This window comes from Giraffa tippelskirchi, chromosome 7, assembly GCF_054371585.1.
Source record: "Giraffa tippelskirchi isolate mGirTip1 chromosome 7, T2T-mGirTip1v1.2.pri, whole genome shotgun sequence".
Classification (NCBI taxonomy): domain Eukaryota; kingdom Metazoa; phylum Chordata; class Mammalia; order Artiodactyla; family Giraffidae; genus Giraffa; species Giraffa tippelskirchi.
This window is the reverse complement of record NC_137281.1, coordinates 137,018,392-137,037,537: the sequence shown is the minus strand read 5'-3', so window position 1 is coordinate 137,037,537 and position 19,146 is coordinate 137,018,392. Positions and strand designations below refer to the sequence as shown.

The following is a 19,146-nucleotide window of genomic DNA, read 5'->3' as shown; positions in this document are numbered from 1 at the left end:
CTGAGAACTAGTGTTGCTGAAAGCAAAGAACCTTGGTTTGTGTCAATGGGTATTCAACGGTGTCTCTCATTTGTGTACAACTCTTTTGCAGCCCCCCATGGACTGTAACCCATTATGCTTCTCCGTCCATGGGATTTCCCAGGCAAGAATACTGGAGTAGGGAGCCATTTTCTTCTCCAGGGGATGGAACTCCCTCTCTCCTGCTTTGGCAAGTCGATTCTTAACCACTGAGCAACCTGGGGAAGTCCACTTTCAACTTCATTTCTGCATTTACACTTTTCAAACCATGTGTCTTGTAATTTCTTCTTGTAACTGAGTTGATATGCAGATTGTTTGGTATTTTTCCCTTTCTAACACTGATAGTAAGCAATGCTAAATGACACTACATGACTGGGAATGCCTCATATATTCTGCTTTTGTTTGAGCCCCACAACTTAATTAACATTAAATAGATGGTCAGTAAATACCTGATTTTATTTTCATATAAACTTTACATTGGTGGGATGATGGGTAATACCCATTTACTACAGTTGGTTTCTTTTTTTTTTTTTCTAGCTGTACTCTGCACACATGTGGGATCTTAGTGCCCCAACCAGGGATTGAATTTGGCACCCCCTACATTGGAAGGTGGAGTTTTAACCACTGGGGAAGTTCCTCGCATAAACTTTACAAACAAGAGCAATAGACACTCCACTGCTTCCCCTTAACCTCACCATCCTAGTCTACTTGGTAACACACAATCACTGTTCACAGTGGTATAAAATTGTAAACACCTAGATTCATGATCCACTCTTGAGTCCACTGCTGGTAACTGCTCCAGTTGGCTCAGATATAAAGAAACCCGCCAGTACACCGGCAATGTTGCTTTGAGGCTATGGCCTTAGAGGCTGGCTTATTGTAAGATGACTCATTTGAAAAGAATTCACCAAAATATTCCAGTCATCAAAAGCTTTTCTCCAACATGGGTATTTAACTTTGGGTGTGAACAAGGAGAAATAATGAGTTGAAGCTCCCAAAAGGACCAAGGAAGAACAAGGACTCCGGGTGGTACCCATTTACCCCACTTCCAGGCAACCTCTTCAGTTTAGCTCAATGAGTGAAGAAATGCTAATAGAAAACCAAAGATCTTTTATACCTTACCATGTTTAACTTTAGTCTAATATACAAAACTAAAGGTAAAAATAAAGGAATTGAGAACCCAAAACAATGGCCTACATAAAAGTTACATGACAAGTTACCACAGCTGTGCTAGAGGGACATGTTATTACTTAGAGGAAACCCTGGATAACTCTGAAGGTACCATCTTATATTTCTGTGTCACTAGACCCTAACGAAAGAGGGAGTAAAAATTGTTTTTTATGACTCTAAATCATTATTTTTAAAGTGACCCACTCATCTATTAGATTTTCCACTAGTTTTTTTTTAATGACATTAGAAACTCACAACCTAATATGGAAATATAATTTTCTCTTAAAAAAAAAGTCATGATACAATGAAATAGGGGAAAGGTAATGTCTAAATATTTAATAATTTCAAACGTCCTGTAAGAGAAAGATTTTTTTTTCTGCCTAATTAAGTTCTCAAGATCACAGAACTAAGAGCATATGACATAAAACTAAGTTGACTGTCTCAAATTTTAGGCCCAAGATATTAACTGGATATTATGCATATTTTATACTATGAAAAAATCATAGTGGACAGATTTTCAAAATGTTCTAATTCTACTTTTAAAACTAATATATAAGAAAACAGCAATGCCAGTATTTGAACTAGCAACTCCACTTCTGGTGCTTATTTCTCCAATCTTCAATTCAAACATCCTAATCTGTACTTAAAGGGATGGAGGAAAAGAGTCTGACTTTTTCATTTGTTTAAGGGAAAAACATTTTAACATTAAGAGGCACACTATTAAATTTAAGAAATACATATCTCCTAAAATATCTCCATCCCAAAAGCTGTATCAAGAATAAATACTGAGCTCTTCTTCTAAAGATCCTTAATTTTTCTTGAAGGATTTAAATTTTATATCTAATTTTAATGCTTAAGGATAGTCCTTCAAAACAGTTGTCTCTTACATTAAATATACAGAAGCAATTGAATATTACTGCTGTTCTTTATATATATATATATATTCCTTTAGCAATTGTCTTGTGATCATATGGATTTGAGATTCTTTAAAACTTCAGTTCCAGTGTTCAAAAGCAAGAGAAATATGCCTCACAACTTTTATAAACTACATCCAATTGAAATACCTTATAATGAGCCCAGTATTTAATCTTCATAAGAGAGATCTTTTGATTTCATCTAGATAGTCAGATTATATTCATGTTTAAGATTATATGTAAAATATTTTTATTTCTCCTTGACATACAGAATATATTATGTATTTTAATATGCATGCTAAATTTAAAGATGTAAAGAGCACTAGTGTCTCCTAATGCACAAGTCAGGTGCATTAACTTCCATTATACATATAAATTAATATGATAAAAATTTTAAAGTAATCTTGTTTTGAAATTTCATACAACTGAAATACTCTAAACAATTTTGACAGGTGTCTAGGTTCATTGCCTCAAAACAGGGACAATTATGTTAATCAGACATTCAAGAAAGAAGAAATTAATTCCCCGTTCTGAGAAATGTACTTTTTCAATCCCTAAGCATTCTATACATATTTCATTAGCTGTAGTCATGACCACTAGTCCTTAGCATAGCATTACTTTCAAGGGCAAGTGATGTTAATTATTCCTTAAACTGTAATTTAGCCTCATCCTGAACTCAAGTACTTTTTCCATTGTCATTTGACTATGGCTGATCTAACATCTGCTAAAGGGTTCCCATGAGTTATTGAGTTACCAACTTCAACTGACCCTGGAAACATGAATAGCTACTTTAGTGGCTTTTTATCTTAAGCAATATTTATATCTAGGTAAATTTGAGAAGACAAAATTAAAAGCACTCAAGAGTACAAATTACTTTTCAAAATAACAGAAAATGAAGTATCTACATAGATTGATGTTAGTGTTACAGCAAGTTACCAGAGGTCAGGCTATAGGATCAAAGAGATTACCATTGGCATTTTTCTGATCCTTTAGAAACTAATCTCTTCTAAAATGAGGTCTAAAATGAGTCAAACTAATACCAAACTGCGCTTAAAGAAAGACCCCATTATACTTTGTATATTTTGAAGTTAGAGCAAGGGATAAACACTCAATAAAGAACTAACAAAAGGTTAATAGAATGAGTATTATCTTGGTAAAAACTCAGGTGAAACGTCACTCTAAGGCTACTAATTACCTGACTCTCTTAATACCAAGGTAACTTGTCAAATAGTTATGTGATGCTATCTACAGTCAATGAAATATCCTTAATGTTTCTTTGCATTAAGTGGAGTGAAAACTCCACTCTGGCAACAGCACTGAAAAACTCGTTATGTTCACCTTTCAGAGTGTAAGGAACAACTACCTTTAAAAAAAAATGTTATTTTGCAGCAATTTTACAACTGCCTTTTTATCTTCCTCCCCCAACCCAAATAAGACTTGTTAAAAGAAAAAAACTGTATGTACAAAGAGTCAGCTCTTATGTGAGAGGGCTGTGACCAAAGCTCAATATTTTTAGGCTATTTTGTTTTCTAGTTTTCATATTTCAAAAATTCCTCTCTCTGCATGATATGGAAGAGTCCACTACTAAGTTTAAAATTAGCTTCTATATGTCATTGTTATCTTACGCACAACATGAAGTAAATCTACATCACTTGGAAGGAGATATTAAATTGTCTGTATGGTGAAAACATTAGATTAACTATGCATTTTCCAATCAGCTTTACCGAATTACTCCCAAATTCTCCTTAAAGAGAATAAATCAGTACAAAGCAGATGAGTCAGTCCACTAAAATATAAACATGAACCCACTTCTTCCAAAGATGTGGATTTTTAAAGCTTAAGCCCAGGATAGTGGATTTCAACAGGTTATATTTCTATCTGTAACAATCTCAAATTAGAAATATTGGAAAATGAACAAGTTGCTTATTGACAAAATACAGGACTATCTTGCAGTTTATCCTTTTAAAAAAAGAAATATATTCTAGTGATTTAAGGCAGGTATTGAAAAAGCACTATGATCGTCAAATCAGAACAACAACAAAAAAACTATTATCTTCCTTTACCATCCAAGTAATTTAAGTGCTGAAAACATATTCTTCTTGAATTTGCCATATGCCCAGAATTTGAACTGTTTTACTAGAAAAAGTTAACAAAACTTTGACTGAATTTGGACTCAATATTAAGTGGCTTTAACCTTTGTCTGTTGGATCTTGTTTCAGACACCTGTATGCAGCAGAAAGCAAACTTGTTTCATATTATGTTAGGCTATTTTCAGAATTCCTTTTGTTTACAGAAAGAATCTTTTTGTACTTAACCCTGGAATACAGCTTGTATTTTGCTGGAATATTCAGGTGGATTTTCACTTGAACATTTATGCCAACTCTGGTTTCTGTATTAAAAGGAGGGTGAAGTTTACCCAGATCTTCTCCCCTTAAGTTGCTGGTAATTCAAAGCAGGAAACTCATCTGAGAATTAGATAAGATTGAGTTAGACAAATTTCACCTTATACTAATACCTTACTTAGTTAAAGACCCACATGGGTAAAACAGGAAGAAGACAAAATTGAAAACTCCAAGACAGTAATTTTTAGATCAATTTCAGCTTTTTACTTTTAAATCTGTATTTATGCGTTTGCAAAAAGTATGCCTTTCCTTAACATTACTGCAATGTTCGCTTTCCTCTTAAAGGAGTACATACAAATAAACAATTCAAGCTTCTATGTATTTTATTGTTACCGAACTTCTACAGAACCTGTGTGAAAACTTCAGGTTTCCCATCTCAGATCTCCAGGCACAAACTAAGCTAACCAAAAAACGTTCAAGTCAGCAAACAAGCAAAATGCATTAAAGAGATACCTCAAATAATGTTTCTAAAAATCAAACTTTAGAACTAATTTTTATCATTAAACTAAGTTGTACCTTTCCTTTCATATGCATACACCGGTTAAACACTTCCAATAATAGATCTCGTATTTGGCACAAGGACATTTCAAAGAAGAAACAGAAACAAAAGGAAAAAAAAAAAATAGAAAGGAAAAGAGGTTTTTACGCTGACTTGAGTGCAGGTTTAGTCCACTTCCTCGATGGTCGGTCCCCCGGATGCTCCTGAACCGCTGCCGCCGCCAGGGCCGCCTTGGTATAGTTTGCTGATGATGGGGTTGCACACTCTTTCGAGCTCTTTCTGCTTGTGTTCATACTCATCTTTTTCCGCCATCTGGTTCCGGTCGAGCCAGTTGATCACCTCCTGACACTTGTCGAGAATCTTGTTTTTGTCCTGATCGCTAATCTTGCCCCTCAGTTTCTCGTCTTCCACCGTCTGCTTGATGTTGTAGGTATAGGACTCCACAGCGTTTTTGGCGGCTACTCGGTCGCGATTGGCCTCGTCTTCCGACTTGTACCGCTCCGCCTCCTGCACCATCCGGTCAATGTCGTCCTTGCTCAGGCGACCCTTGTCGTTGGTAATGGTGATTTTGTTTTCTTTACCGGTGCTCTTGTCGGCGGCGGTAACGTTGAGGATGCCATTGGCGTCGATGTCGAAGGTGACCTCGATCTGGGGGACCCCGCGGGGCGCTGGGGGGATCCCGGTCAGGTCGAACTTGCCCAACAGGTTATTGTCCTTGGTCATGGCCCGTTCGCCCTCGTACACCTGCACCAACACGCTGCTCTGGTTGTCTGAGTAGGTGGTGAAGGTCTGCGTCTGCTTGGTGGGGATCGTGGTGTTCCTTTTGATGAGCGGAGTCATGACGCCGCCAGCCGTCTCGATGCCCAGGGACAACGGTGTCACGTCGAGTAGCAGCAGGTCCTGTACGTTCTCTGACTTGTCCCCGATGAGAATGGCCGCCTGCACCGCGGCTCCGTAGGCCACCGCTTCGTCGGGGTTGATGCTCTTGTTCAGCTCCTTGCCATTGAAGAAATCCTGCAGCAGCTTCTGTATCTTGGGGATGCGAGTGGAGCCGCCCACCAGCACGATCTCCTGGATCTGGCCCTTGTCCAGCTTGGCATCGCGCAGAGCCTTCTCCACCGGCTCCAGGGTTCCGCGGAAAAGGTCGGCGTTGAGCTCCTCGAAGCGGGCGCGGGTGATGGACGTGTAGAAATCCACGCCCTCGTAGAGCGAGTCGATCTCGATGCTGGCCTGCGTGGACGAGCTCAGGGTGCGCTTGGCGCGCTCGCAGGCGGTGCGGAGTCGCCGCACCGCGCGCTTGTTGGGTGCAATGTCCTTCTTGTGCTTGCGTTTGAACTCCTCCGCCAGGTGGCTCACCATGCGGTTATCGAAGTCCTCCCCGCCCAGATGAGTGTCGCCAGCCGTGGACTTCACCTCGAAGATGCCGTCCTCGATGGTCAGGATGGACACGTCGAAGGTGCCGCCGCCCAGGTCGAAGATGAGCACGTTCTTCTCGCCGCCCGCGCAGCCCTTCTTGTCCAGGCCGTAGGCAATGGCTGCCGCGGTGGGCTCGTTGATGATGCGCAGCACGTTGAGGCCCGTAATGGTGCCCGCGTCCTTGGTGGCCTGGCGCTGCGAGTCATTGAAATAGGCCGGGACGGTGATGACCGCGCTCTGCACCTTGCCCCCCAGGTAGGCTTCGGCGATCTCCTTCATTTTAGTGAGGACCATGGAAGAGATCTCCTCGGGGAAGAAGGTCTTGATCTCTCCTTTGTACTCCACCTGCACTTTGGGCTTCCCTCCCTCGCTGACCACCCGGAACGGCCAGTGCTTCATGTCCGACTGCACTGTGGCGTCCTCGAACTTCCGACCGATCAGCCTCTTGGCGTCGAAGATGGTGTTGGTGGGGTTCATGGCCACCTGGTTCTTGGCGGCATCGCCGATGAGGCGCTCGGTGTCGGTGAAGGCCACGTAGCTGGGGGTGGTACGGTTGCCCTGGTCGTTGGCGATGATCTCCACCTTGCCATGTTGGAAGACCCCCACGCACGAGTAGGTGGTGCCCAGGTCGATGCCAATAGCCGGGCCGCGGGCAGACATCCTAACTGAAAGACAGGCAAGCGACGTTAGACGAGAACACCTGGGGCAGAAAATCTGCGGCCTCAACTAACGGTCGCCTAGCACCAGACTCCGCGAACGCAACCAGCGTCTCTCACTCCCCTCGCTCGGCTCCCCACTCTTATAGCCGCCTCCCCGCCGCCCTTTGGAAACTCTCAGAGCCAATCCGCTCTCGGGACCGCCCGCCACAGGCTTGCCGGGATCGGAGTGACCCGCCTGAGGCCCAACAGACTTCCAGATGGATGAGGGGCGGGACTCCGGGCCACGCTAGGACGCGAGGGGCGGCCGTTATGCAAATGAGACCCTTCCCACGTGTCGAAGGCGGCCCGCAGTCTCCGAGGCCCCAGAGCGGCCTGCAGCTTGGGAGCGTTAGGCTCGCGCCTCAGGCCAGGTGTACGCGCTTTTTCTCGTTCTTCACCTTCCCTGAGGCGGGATTCGTCGACTTCCGTTGGATTGGCACAGCATGCGGCCAATGAGTAGCGTGGACTCCCAAGTAGGGCGGGGAGGAAAGGATTGGGGCGTGGCGCTGGGAGGAGTCGCGGAAGCAGTGCCGGGAGAAGGGAACCCCCTAGACGTTTCCTTCGGTTCTTAAATCCTGAAATGTCGAACTAGTGTCTCGGCCAACCTGGCTCGCTGGGGCGGGGCAATTCATTCTGAGTTGGTGGCACCAAAGAACTAGGGCCACAGCGGGCTTTTTTCTTCCAGAGCTGGCTTTTTTCTTCTGCTCGCTTGTGGGCGTTGGTTTGGCGTGGCTTGAGGGTGGCTACGGCCCCCGGAGGAGGAGCTAGGTGGGGTGGAGGACAGGGAAATGAGGATGAAGTTTCTAGGACGGGCCGTCGGCCTCCTGTAATTTAATTTTGCGTGCTTCGCAGCGTCTTGGTGTGAGCTCTGGATATCTTGCGGGCGGGGGCCGCAGGAGACCGGGAGAGCTACCGGAGAGGCTGACCATTTTTCCCTGCGCGCGGCGGCCTACAAAGTAGGAGGGAGGCATGGGCGTGGTTGTAACTCGTCCCCTTTCTTGACCTCACTTTCCGCTTCCCCTGCAAGTCTTACCACTTGAAGCTTCCTAGTTTCATCTCCCTGTTCTCTCGCCACTGTTTTTGTTATTTTCTGTTTCAAGTGCTTTATCCGCCGCTTTGAGTTCTCCGGGAAGTCTGTAGTGAAACGCCACACGTTGAAGTATAAAATAACCCGATCTCACGCCTCTCACGATTCGCTTAACCCAGGCGATCGTAAATTCAGCTGAGTGAGAACTCTCAGAGGAGGTAGATAGAAAGTAGCGCAATTCATTCTGTCGTGTTTAAGAGGAATATGGGATTTGTGATAGAAGCAGGCTCCTATAAATGGGCTCCGGAAGGAAGACAGTAACAAAACAGCGATAACACTTCACCTTTTGTGAGGAAGTTGGAGACATTCATTCAGCTTTAACAAGTCCCAGAATGTGAGAGTAAGACGACGAGTGCAATAGTGTGTCTTTATGAGGTTGACAGCTCAATAAAGAGCTAGAAATAGCTCAAGAGAAGTGCTATGGGGAACACAAAGGAGGGAGCACATCCAGACGGGGAAACTAATGTTCCCGAGGGCTTCCTGTAAGAGGTGACATGCCTGAGCCAGCCTGTGACCTTTATCATTCTTTGCATGGGTTGTAGCATGGGCAAAGATGAGAGCAGTGTGTGCTGGGAGCAACTACAGTAGTTGAACGTTGGTGTCAGTACATGAGGAGGGATACAAACAAGAAATAGTCTCTTCAGGTGGATGGGGTATGCCATGATCTTTTCCCTGAGGCTATGGGGACGCAGAGAGAAATTTGAAGGAAGTTAATGTATGGTTCATATCCAAGTTCTTTGAGAAAAGTTTTTGGGAGAAACAAAAGTTATCTATAATTAAAAAAATAACGTTGACAGAATCCTATAAAGTTAACCAATGGATATTTGTTTCTTTTATCTAGTTGTGTATGTAATTTCCAATTTTTAAAAGTACATTTGCTATTAATTTGTTCATCTCATTTCACAATTCCCATCTCTTTTTCCATTAAAGAAGTTAAGGAAAAAATTTGAACGAGGAAAACTTTTTTTAAAAATTAGGAATACAAGGATCAAACCAAAAATTTCTATTGAAGTTGCCTTAAATGGTAAGTACAGATTTCTTGATTTTATTCTTAGAAATTCTTGTCTTTTGTGCAGTTAAAAAAGGGAGTTCAGGGAATTAGTGGGCTGGAGAGCAATACATAGTCTTTATAGAACTAATGATATGTGATTTAGAGATAAGGCCCAACTACAACTGAAAGCAGAAGAGAACTGTGTGAGAAACACTGACTCTTCAGATCTGTTGTATTCAGTCCTCACACACTTACCTCAAACAAAGCAAGACTGTGAAAAAGCAGACATGCCAATTCTTACACACAAAAACCAAAATTAGAGCTTCAGAAGGGAGAGGTTCTTTTGTATAGTAACTATGTACTATCTCTCTGCAGTTATTAACATCTTACCATCTAACTACCACATTCATCCTTAATACAGCTTTCAGAAACCACAGTAGCAACTTTGTATTTTCATCAGCTGTATGTATTTTTTCTGCTCTAACTTTTAACTCAGTAAATTGATGTTTCATAAGTTTCATACTTTAAATGGCATCCTAAGCTTGTCCCAAAAAGACACAGTGTTTGCATTTTTATTTGATATGAAATAAATTTTTGCAGTTCTGGAATATTATCATATACTGACCTTTCTTGGATTTTTTAAATATTTTTCCTCATTTGTATTAAAAATTTTTTTTCTATTTTATGATTGTGGCTCATAATTCCTTAAACTTGTGGCACATTAAAAATGATCAAATTAGCAAACTCAAGATGAAAATGATATTCATCAACATGAGTAATGGTGCGGCAAAACGGGTAAAGCCCTAGCAGTATAAATTAGTACAGTCTTTCTGAAGGACTATGTGACAATATTTTTTCTTTACCTTAAATATGACCGTACCCTTCATTTAGCATTACTCTGTGGGATTTATCTTAAGGAAATAATGGAGCATGCAAGTATATTATTTATGATAACAGTGATAAAGGGGAAATGGCTTAAGTATCTGACAATAAGAAATAATTATTTGACCTATAGTCATGAATTAAAAATTGTTTACAGGATTTTTAATGGCACAGGAAAATGTTCTTGGTATAATTAAGTGCAAAAATTAGATACAACAGTTTTGTATCATCTTATCCTATATGTAGGATAATCATATATATGAGAATTGCATCAAAATTGGTTATCTCTAGAGGGTAGGATTACAGTAATTTTTCTAAATTTTCTTTTTTACAGATGATTTTTAAAGCTTGGCTATCAGCATTCAACTGAAATACAATTCACTAATCTTACTATTTACATAAAAATTACTACTGATTTTCAACAGGTGAGATCTGTTTGGCAGATTATAAATACTAGGGTGTTTCAGAATATTTTTAAAATCCAAAGACTGAGATTTTACACAGTCTGGATAAAACAAAAACTTTAATGTGTGTCAAATTTTCTCTGATGAACTCCCCAAACCCAGAAGAGTACCTGGAACACAGTTGTAATTCAATTGCTCAGTGTTTATTAAAAGTGACCTGAGACATATTAAAAACTGGAAATAATAACGTTACTTTTTCCCTGTATAAGAGGAAGATTCTTTGCTTGACTCTTACATTTCTGTACTAAATAATACTGCAGAGACCAAAAATTGAAACAAATTCACATCTGAAAATACTTGTACCTAGAGATACAAAGATAAATAAGATGAGGTCTAAAACTGTTTGCTTGTGGTAGTAAGGCCTACCCTAAGGAGATTACCTGAGCAAGAATACATTTTTTCCAGAATAACTAGTAAAGAAATTTACCGATATTCTGAAACCCTCTCATTCCCTACCCAGGCACAACCTTCATAAACGTTGTGGACTGAAGAGGTAATGTTGCCCTGAAGAGAGAGGTGGAGTCAGTAGCAGCCGATAATTTGAGAACCTATCAGCAAACTGGAGTTCAACTTATTATATTTAAGATCTTTATGAATACTGCCATTTTATAATTCTTTGGATGTACCTGGTCCAAAAACATTTCTCCAATCACCTGTTATTAAAATTTCACATCTGTTTCTTTGAATCTTGAAAAACTCAGTCTTTAAAAGTTGTGTTTGAATTGTACATACACAATAATTGGAGTAGGACACTACCTTGCCTTGTATGGAAGGCTAAGGGTCCCAAACCTGGAAGAGAGACTTTTCTAGAAAAGTAAATCTGTGTAATAGCAGACAAATTGTACCTTCTTCAGTTTTGTAGAGTGCTAACCTCGAAGACAATGAAATAATTTAAAAGAGGTAAAAGTAGCTCAGTTGTGTCCGGCTCCTTGCGACCCCATGGACTATACAGTCCATAGAATTCTCTATCTAGGTCAGCATACTGGAGTGGATAGCCTTTACCTTCTCCAGGCGATCTTCCCAACCCAGGGGTCGAACCCAAGTGTTCTGCATTGCAGGCGAATGTGTAATCCATCCGGTCGCACAGTCAGACTCGACTGAGCAACTTTCACAAAAGAAGTGAAGCTGTTGTCTTATATATGGAGAATCAGATTCAATATGCTATCATTGCTAATACTTATTAACTTCTGTGAAATTATGGCATTTATCTTTCAGAACTTACCTGAAATGAAGAGAAAATTCATTGCTGATCACATGAAAAAAGAAAAACAATTTTTTAAACTCTCAAATGGAAATTTAACAAAATGAACTACATTGATAAGGTAGCTATTTCTCTGAATAAATTGTTATTTTGAGAAATAGATTAACCCTCTAAAAGAACTAAATACTATGTCAGTGAATTTTTATAGATAATTACCTATTTTTATATTGTGAGGAAACCTAGTTTGTTACCATCTGTTTGCCATGAGATAGTACTTTTCTAGTCATGCTGTATTGAAAGAAACCAGGATTTGGAAATAAGAATTTCAGTTAATTCTTTGTGCACTTCTTAAGGTGCTGAGGAATACCATAATTAGCTATATCAGACACTTTATTATTCTAGTATTATAGAATGAAAGGAACAGATAACTTTTCAGCCAAATAATTTTTTAAAAAGAGCCAGGTTAGAAAAGTACAGTAGAAAAAAAGTAATATAAAGACATTTTAAATTCTGAACATAGAGGAGGAAATTTTATTAGATAAAGCGTGGATTAAAAAATGTAACAAAAATTCTCTATGTAACCAATACTCCATTTTATACTAATATACAGAAAGTAATCACATTATAGAATGCATTTATTATCATTTATAATTATTATAATTTATTACATTTGTAGTTTAGTACAGTCAAAATTTAAGTCATATTTTTCTTATAAATCTAATTCCACCAGTAATCAAAAATTGTTGAGTTTCTACTATATTGATCTGGCACTTCGAATTATTGATAGTATTCTTTTATCTTTACTGTTTCCTATTTACTTGTTAGAAGTCTGCAGTTCTATATGCTTGTTCATATTTCTAGAAGAAACTGGCTATAGTTTTTGTTTTTTAGATTATAACACTTCTCTAAGTTTATTTGTTCTATTTCTCTTAAAGCAGATGAATTCATATGAATTTGAAGTCTGTAGTGGATTTCTCATCTCCCTTCTCACCCCTGTACCCAGTATCACATTTTAATTACTTTTTCTGATTTTTTGTTAGTCTAATTATTAGAATATTCATGTTGTTATCCTGCTTTATATCTAGAGATGTTGAATGACTTAAATTCTCCATCTGCTCTTAAATATACTCTTAGGTTAGATCTCTTTGTGAAACTCTCTATTGAAACATTTGAAGGCATTGGCATAAAAACAAAATAACCATTTCTGAATATATACATCTAGATATTGCAGATGAAACAATAATGATGATGATGTTGACTACACAGTTAACCAAAACTACAAATATATTCACAATATGCAAATAATATGGCTGTAAGATTCATATGGTTGAGAAATGTATGTATATCTATCTTCAGGTTAAAATATCATCAAACATTTCATTTTCCCATGAAAGCTTTTTTAAACATGTTAAGTTGTTTCATTCAATACTTAGTTGAATTTTGTCTTGAAATTTGAAAACTGAGAAGCATGGTATTATATATTAATACCAAGAATAAATGTTTAACAGAAGCTTAGTCTGCCTATTAGGTTACATTGCTAAGTTGAGAAGAAAATGTGACTTGATACATTCTTCTTGGTTGTCTGTGATCTGTGAATATATGCCACTGTGGAAGTAGTACCACTTCTGTTTTTTCTTAAACTAACAGACTTAAAAGGGAGCCTCATTAATATTAATAATCAAGATTTGTGACTGGTATATACAGTGAAAAAAAAAGGCAAATGTCACATTACAGTAAGCAATAACTAGATTATCTTGTTAAAATATTGGTCTTACACATTTTCTTCTTTGTACCCACATCTTTTTATTTATAACCTAAACTACAGATTTGGGATGTAATTTTTGAAACTAACTACATTTCATAATATATAAACTGTAGTTGCATTTAGGTTTAGAATTATATGTGTTTACACAGATATGTGATTTTCTTACTTTATAATGTATTTCTAGTAGCCTAACAAGCCCTTTATTTTAGGAGGGACTCTTGAAGATAATTAGCATATAAAGTTTCATTTCAGTGTAGTTTTAATCACTGATGTTGTTTTCTTTAGCAGATTTTTCACAAATAATAGGAGAGTCACTGTGAATTGATTTTGTCACAACAAAGTGAAGTGATCTTTACTGAATTTTCTTGGATCCTTCCTTGCAACTGGAACTTTTGGGGTTGATGAGGAAACCTCGAAAAGATGGTGTCACTTCAGATCTGATATTCCTGGGTCTGGACTTAAAGATTATCTGTTGATGATTGATTCTTCCCCATGTCCTCTCCAAATTCAGATCTCACTTCTCCAGAGGTTTAGAAGGCCCTATTTGACCACTGCCACACAGAAAAAGACAAAACTCAAGAAAAATAATATTACAAGTTGACTGCTCTACAAGATACAACATAAATCTTAGGTCATGACTTTTGGCACCAGGCCAGCACACTGTTAATTGAACAAAAAATGGGAACAAAAGCACAGATCCTAAAACTTAATTTCTTCCCCAATGTAATTCACTGTACCCTTTAAATATAAGGTATTCTTTTCACCAATATAATTTTTTCAGCTATTGGGGCAACTTTTTCTTACAAGGGCTAACATAGAATGAGTAGGACTCATAAATATGAAACAAAGAGGAGGACAGTCAGGTAAAGTAGAGAGGAAGGAAGCAGTTAAAAAGTATTTTCCTTCAAATAAAATAATTTTACAATGTACTTGTTAATAGCAAATCTCTGAATGAAACATACAAGTTCATGTTCTTTTTATGAGTGCCTTCAGCCATCAAGGCTAACATTGTTCTCTTCAAATATTGTTTTACACTCTGCAAATGGAAATAAAGTACACCCACACACAAAAAGAGGGAGTGTTCCTTCAAATTCCTAAGTTCATAGCACTCCTAACCTGCCCCAATGATTCTGGGTAGAATTTTATTTTTTGCAGCAATGATTTGCCCTAATTTTGTAATAAAAGAAATTCTCTTTATTTTTTCCACATCAAGGAACACATAAGCATTTGAAAGAAACAATGACTTTCATAATCAAGATGTTTATATTTCTGTCATCTAAAAATGAGCTCTGCTGATTCTGGTATAAGCAATTGGTTTAAGTAGAATAAAAACAACAAAGTAACTTTCAAAATAAAGCTTAACTGGGATTTCATGAAATGTCTACCAATTCTTTTCTCAAATAGGTAAGTACAAAGTTATTCAAATGTTCCCACATAAAATTATTACTATTCCTGACTCATGAAGTCATGTTTTTTACATTTTTGTCATCCTTCAGCCCTAGAGTTTCCTGTGATTTTTTACTTATTACAGTGATTAGTACATTGATACATTTAATTCAGAGGCAAGTACTAAATTATAATTTTCATACAATCTTTTTCTTGCCAGCAAGTAAAATGATTAAAAAAAATTATAAATGGCTTCCTATTAGTGATCTGTGGTGGAATTTGATAGAAAGGATGAACAATTTTGTCACTAATAATGGACCTTAGTGATTTGGTTCTCCTAAAAATAGTAAGGGAGCAACTTAAATAGATTTAACTTCTTAATGTTAAGTCAACTAAGCATATGTATATAAATACATGTTATTAAACTGGTTTAAAATTAGCATGAATTTATAAGCTGCTATTGTCATTTAGTTTATATTTACCAATATTTAGAGACACGAACATTCTAAATCCCCTTTCGCCTCTTGCCAGCATATAAATTTATAAGTAGCTAAATTTCACTTGGTCTAGACTTGACCCATATGTTGGGGCTTTCCTGGTGGCTCAGTAGTAAAGAATCCACCTGCCAATACACGAGACACAGGCTCAATCCCTGGTTCAGGAAGATCCCCTGGAGAAGGAAATGGCAACCCACTTCAGTATTCTTGCCTGGGAAATCCCATGGACAGAGGAGCTGGGAGGGCTACAGTCCATGGGGTCACAAGAGTCATGACTTAGGGACTAAACAGCAACAACCCTTATGTTACCAAGGAATATGTCCTTGAGTTTGATAGAAGGCAATGAAAGTTGGCCACCTAAAAGATTATATGGATATTTTGTATGGAATGTTCACCATCTTCTTCTAGTCTCACCTTTTAAAAAAAATAACATTTGGCATATGGTAGATCATTAAAGTAGTAGGCTTTGTTAAGTAACAGTAAAACCTATTGTATAGGTTTTAGAAATCAGGCAATAGATGCATGAAATTAAAATCCGATTAGATGGGGAGGGATGTTTCACTTAAACCAGTAGGCTATTCTATTTCTTAAGTTTGCTGCTAGGTTAGGGTGGATATACAATTGTTGTTTCCTGAAATTATCTTTCATTTCTTTTACAAGTAAGACTGTAAGTTTACACTAGAAATACATAGATATTTTTTGTAAATTGAATTACAAATGGCTACAATAGCTTGTTTTTAGACAGACTTAGATTGCTCTGTAAACTTTAATCCTTACAAAATGATTATTAGGGATTTTGTTTTTTTAGCCAAATAAATGAAGTATTTCTTATCCACATCACCTGCTAAGGCAAAAAGAGGAAAACATTCTGGGGTCCTGATTTGAGGGGGGCACAATGGAGATTTTCAAATGATTTATCACATAACCAATAAAAGGAAATGGTGACTGGTCAGAGAGGTTAAAACATAACAATCAGGAATAGGGAAAACATCACAGAGGTAGAAATATAAAGGAAAATTAAAACATAATAGAATTTAATATTCATTTCTAAAACATCATTCTGAATGATCTACTCAAAAATGTTTTGCTTCTGACTGATATATTTTCACATTTTCAACATGTTCATTTAGGTACCACTATTACCAGCTATCTTACCAGGCACAATAGATGACAGATGATGAACAAGGAGCACAGAATCTCATAGGTGCTTTGTCATACGTGTTACTCGAACTGAAAAGGCTTTTCTTTGTACTTCTTGGTTGGTAAAGTATGTTGCTTATAAGTACAGGAATGTAGGAATCAAATAGGCCTAGTTTCAAATTTCAGTGCTAGTATTTAGTTTCTGTATGATCTTAGGAAAAAACTCAGTGTCACTGCACCTCAGTCCCCCATCTGGAAATTGATAGAATACTTACCTCATAAGGCCGTGAGGATTCATTAAAATTACATCTGTATCAAGTGTTTAGCAGAGTACAGAGTGTTAATGAAATGGATGGTGGGATTACTGAGAGCCCTGGGATGGGTAGTTCATAGATTTCCAAATCTGGGCCACAAGTTCTTAACACCAAATCTAACTTTACTTGCTTCAGTTCCCTGGCATTCATTCTATCACCTTGTTTACTGCACCTCAGGTATCAGGAGATGGGAGACATTCCACAAAGGTATGTTCCCACAGAACCTTTTGGTACCCTGGGATCTTAGGCATTGTCAAAGGCTTCAGAGTACTTCTATCACTGAGAAGCATATGTCACAAAGGATGTGGGGGTGGTGATGAATGATGAGGAGCTAAGTAGATTAATGGCGAAAAAAAAAATGTAACTCATAAAACCCATTTAGAATTAAGAAATATACCAAACTACTTTATTCTCAACTATGTATGCATATACATATTCAGGTTTTTCTCTTCTGGTTGGTACTAATTTAGCGTTTTGTTAACAAGTTTTATGTTTAACTTAAACTGTTACACTGGTTCTTTGGGGAATTTTCCACAGATCTATTAAATACAGAAGTTCTTTAACTAGTGATATATAGGAACATGTATTGTTTAATCACAGAAAGTTACAAACCACCACCAGCTTCTCTTCCCACTTTTTATAAACGTTGGAATATTATCTCACATTTATGCATATCCTTGGCATGTTCATAAAAGCTGTTTCCTTAGGCATTTTGTAGCTCTAATGGAATTAATCAGATTATTCTAGCCTATCAAATTCTATTTTTACTCACCTCACCTTTTTTTCACTCAATTTTTGTTCTCAACTACAATACTTGTGATTTTTACTTGGTCTATTATTTTTCCTTTTAATTGGTGCTAACTGCTCTAGAAAACCCTGTCCTTATTTTAATTCTTTAATTTCTGTATCTAGCCCTTGGAGTGCTTCTTTTTGTTTATACTCAAACTTTAAACATTAGCCATTTTACTCATGGAAGTCATTTCTCTGAATATTCTTACTTTAAAAATACAGGAGTAAGACAAATTTCTGAGTCCTAATCCACTAATCTCTGAGATTCTTAGTCCTGTTTACTGAAAATTATAAACATCTGAGCTGCACTGGAATTGGTGGCAAGTCCTGACTCCATTCCCCCAAAATTTTTTTGCTGGAGAACAAAGATTTTTTTGCTGGAGAACACTTTAAGAAAGACTGTTATTTGTAAGACAAAACAAGATTCCATATATACCTATCGAGATTTCACCTTCATTTTCACATTTGGAGCCTAATCACGTAAATTACAAAGTAAGACAAGGCAACATCCACAACCTTGATTCACTGTCTTCATAGCACTGGAGTGCAAGCAGTATTAAGTGGGCACGGCTCTGTAGCTCCACTCTGGGAGAGGGAAGAGGTGAGAGAAAACGGCTAGAGAAGTGTCAGATAGTTTTCACTCCTCCTAGTTTTAAAAGGAGGCATGTAGTCATTAAATGAACTTTTCTTAATGAGGAAAATTGTACATATACTCAAAGAAGCGTGTACTGCTGTAGCCAGCTGCAAAACAAAAGGCGTGTGTCCTGTGTAACACACGAAGAAAACATATCCTGAGGTGTGGCTTTGTGAAAGTATAAACATCTCAGTTATGTAAAATTAGAGATTATGTTTAAGGTTTATATATTTGCTTGCTAATTGGCTGTTAGTATGTGTCTAAAACTAAACCCCTTTCCCAATGGGTTAGAAATCATTTTTGACAGAGTGGTAGTATTTAGAAAGGCTTCTGTTCTTTAAAGGCTTCCCAGGTGGCTCAGTGGTAAAGAATTCACCTGCCAATAAGAGACATGGGTTCAATCCCTGGGTCAGGAGGATCCCCTGGAAAAGGAAATGGCAACCCACTCTGGTATTCTTGCCTGGAAAATCCCATGGACATAGGAACCTGGCTGGCTACAGTCCATGGAGTCACAAAAGGAGTTGAACACAACCTAGGGACTAAACAACAAACTTGTTCTTTAATGGTGGGAAAGCCATTGCAATAGAGGCTGTAGAGAGGGTTGTGGAAAAAAGTGGTTCCAAAGAAGTGATGTCTACTAAGATGCTATATACTTTGGAAATTTGGTTTGAGATCTCTCTACACTATTCTCTGATGGTCTCTGGGTTTGTTACAGAGCTTTTATCAGGTTTCTATCAGTAATTATATACATTTTTCATTTTAAGTTGCATTTCAGATTTAATAACTTGATAAACTACTGTATCCAAGAACTAAGATGAATCATTTTTCTTGCTTTTTCTGCTATATGGCTTTTTTAAAAAAATCCTGATTTCTCATTTG

At 38.0% G+C, this 19,146-nt stretch overlaps 2 protein-coding genes, 1 long non-coding RNA gene and 1 other non-coding gene across 7 annotated transcripts in view; 2 read left to right on the top strand and 2 right to left on the bottom strand.

The window, feature by feature from the left end:
• Nucleotides 1-4,350: 4,350 nt before the first annotated feature.
• On the bottom strand, nt 4,351-7,193 carry HSPA2 (heat shock protein family A (Hsp70) member 2). The gene is made up of 2 exons (XM_081509874.1): nt 5,157-7,193; nt 4,351-4,567 (listed from the first exon to the last, which is right to left on the bottom strand). The coding sequence occupies exon 1, from the start codon at nt 7,077-7,079 to the stop codon at nt 5,169-5,171; it is 1,911 nt and encodes a 636-aa protein (XP_081366000.1). The 5' UTR covers nt 7,080-7,193; the 3' UTR covers nt 4,351-4,567; nt 5,157-5,168.
• A 444-nt stretch (nt 7,194-7,637) lies between these two features.
• Nucleotides 7,638-19,146, top strand: part of LOC145513471 (uncharacterized) — a 24,339-nt gene continuing 12,830 nt past the window's right edge. The window contains exons 1-7 of one of the 4 annotated variants that reach the window (XR_014059412.1): nt 7,638-8,073; nt 9,135-9,228; nt 10,412-10,502; nt 11,757-11,863; nt 13,796-13,957; nt 14,721-14,911; nt 16,521-16,594. This is a non-coding gene — a long non-coding RNA (uncharacterized LOC145513471). Of the gene's footprint in view, nt 8,074-8,217; nt 8,363-9,134; nt 9,229-10,411; nt 10,503-11,001; nt 11,238-11,756; nt 11,864-12,677; nt 14,435-14,720; nt 14,912-16,520; nt 16,595-19,146 lie in introns of those variants that run through there. The other 3 variants (XR_014059413.1, XR_014059414.1, XR_014059415.1) reach the window with 3 other exon arrangements.
• LOC145516022 (small nucleolar RNA SNORD2) lies at nt 11,729-11,797 on the top strand. The gene has a single exon (XR_014061204.1). It is a non-coding gene; the product is annotated as a small nucleolar RNA SNORD2 (small nucleolar RNA).
• The window catches only part of ZBTB1 (zinc finger and BTB domain containing 1), a 24,904-nt gene continuing 18,001 nt past the window's right edge, over nt 12,244-19,146 (bottom strand). Inside the window, exon 3 of the mRNA XM_081509873.1 lies at nt 12,244-14,058. Coding sequence (XP_081365999.1) covers nt 14,022-14,058 — 37 coding nt within the window. The 3' untranslated portion in view covers nt 12,244-14,021. The remainder of the gene's footprint in view (nt 14,059-19,146) is intronic.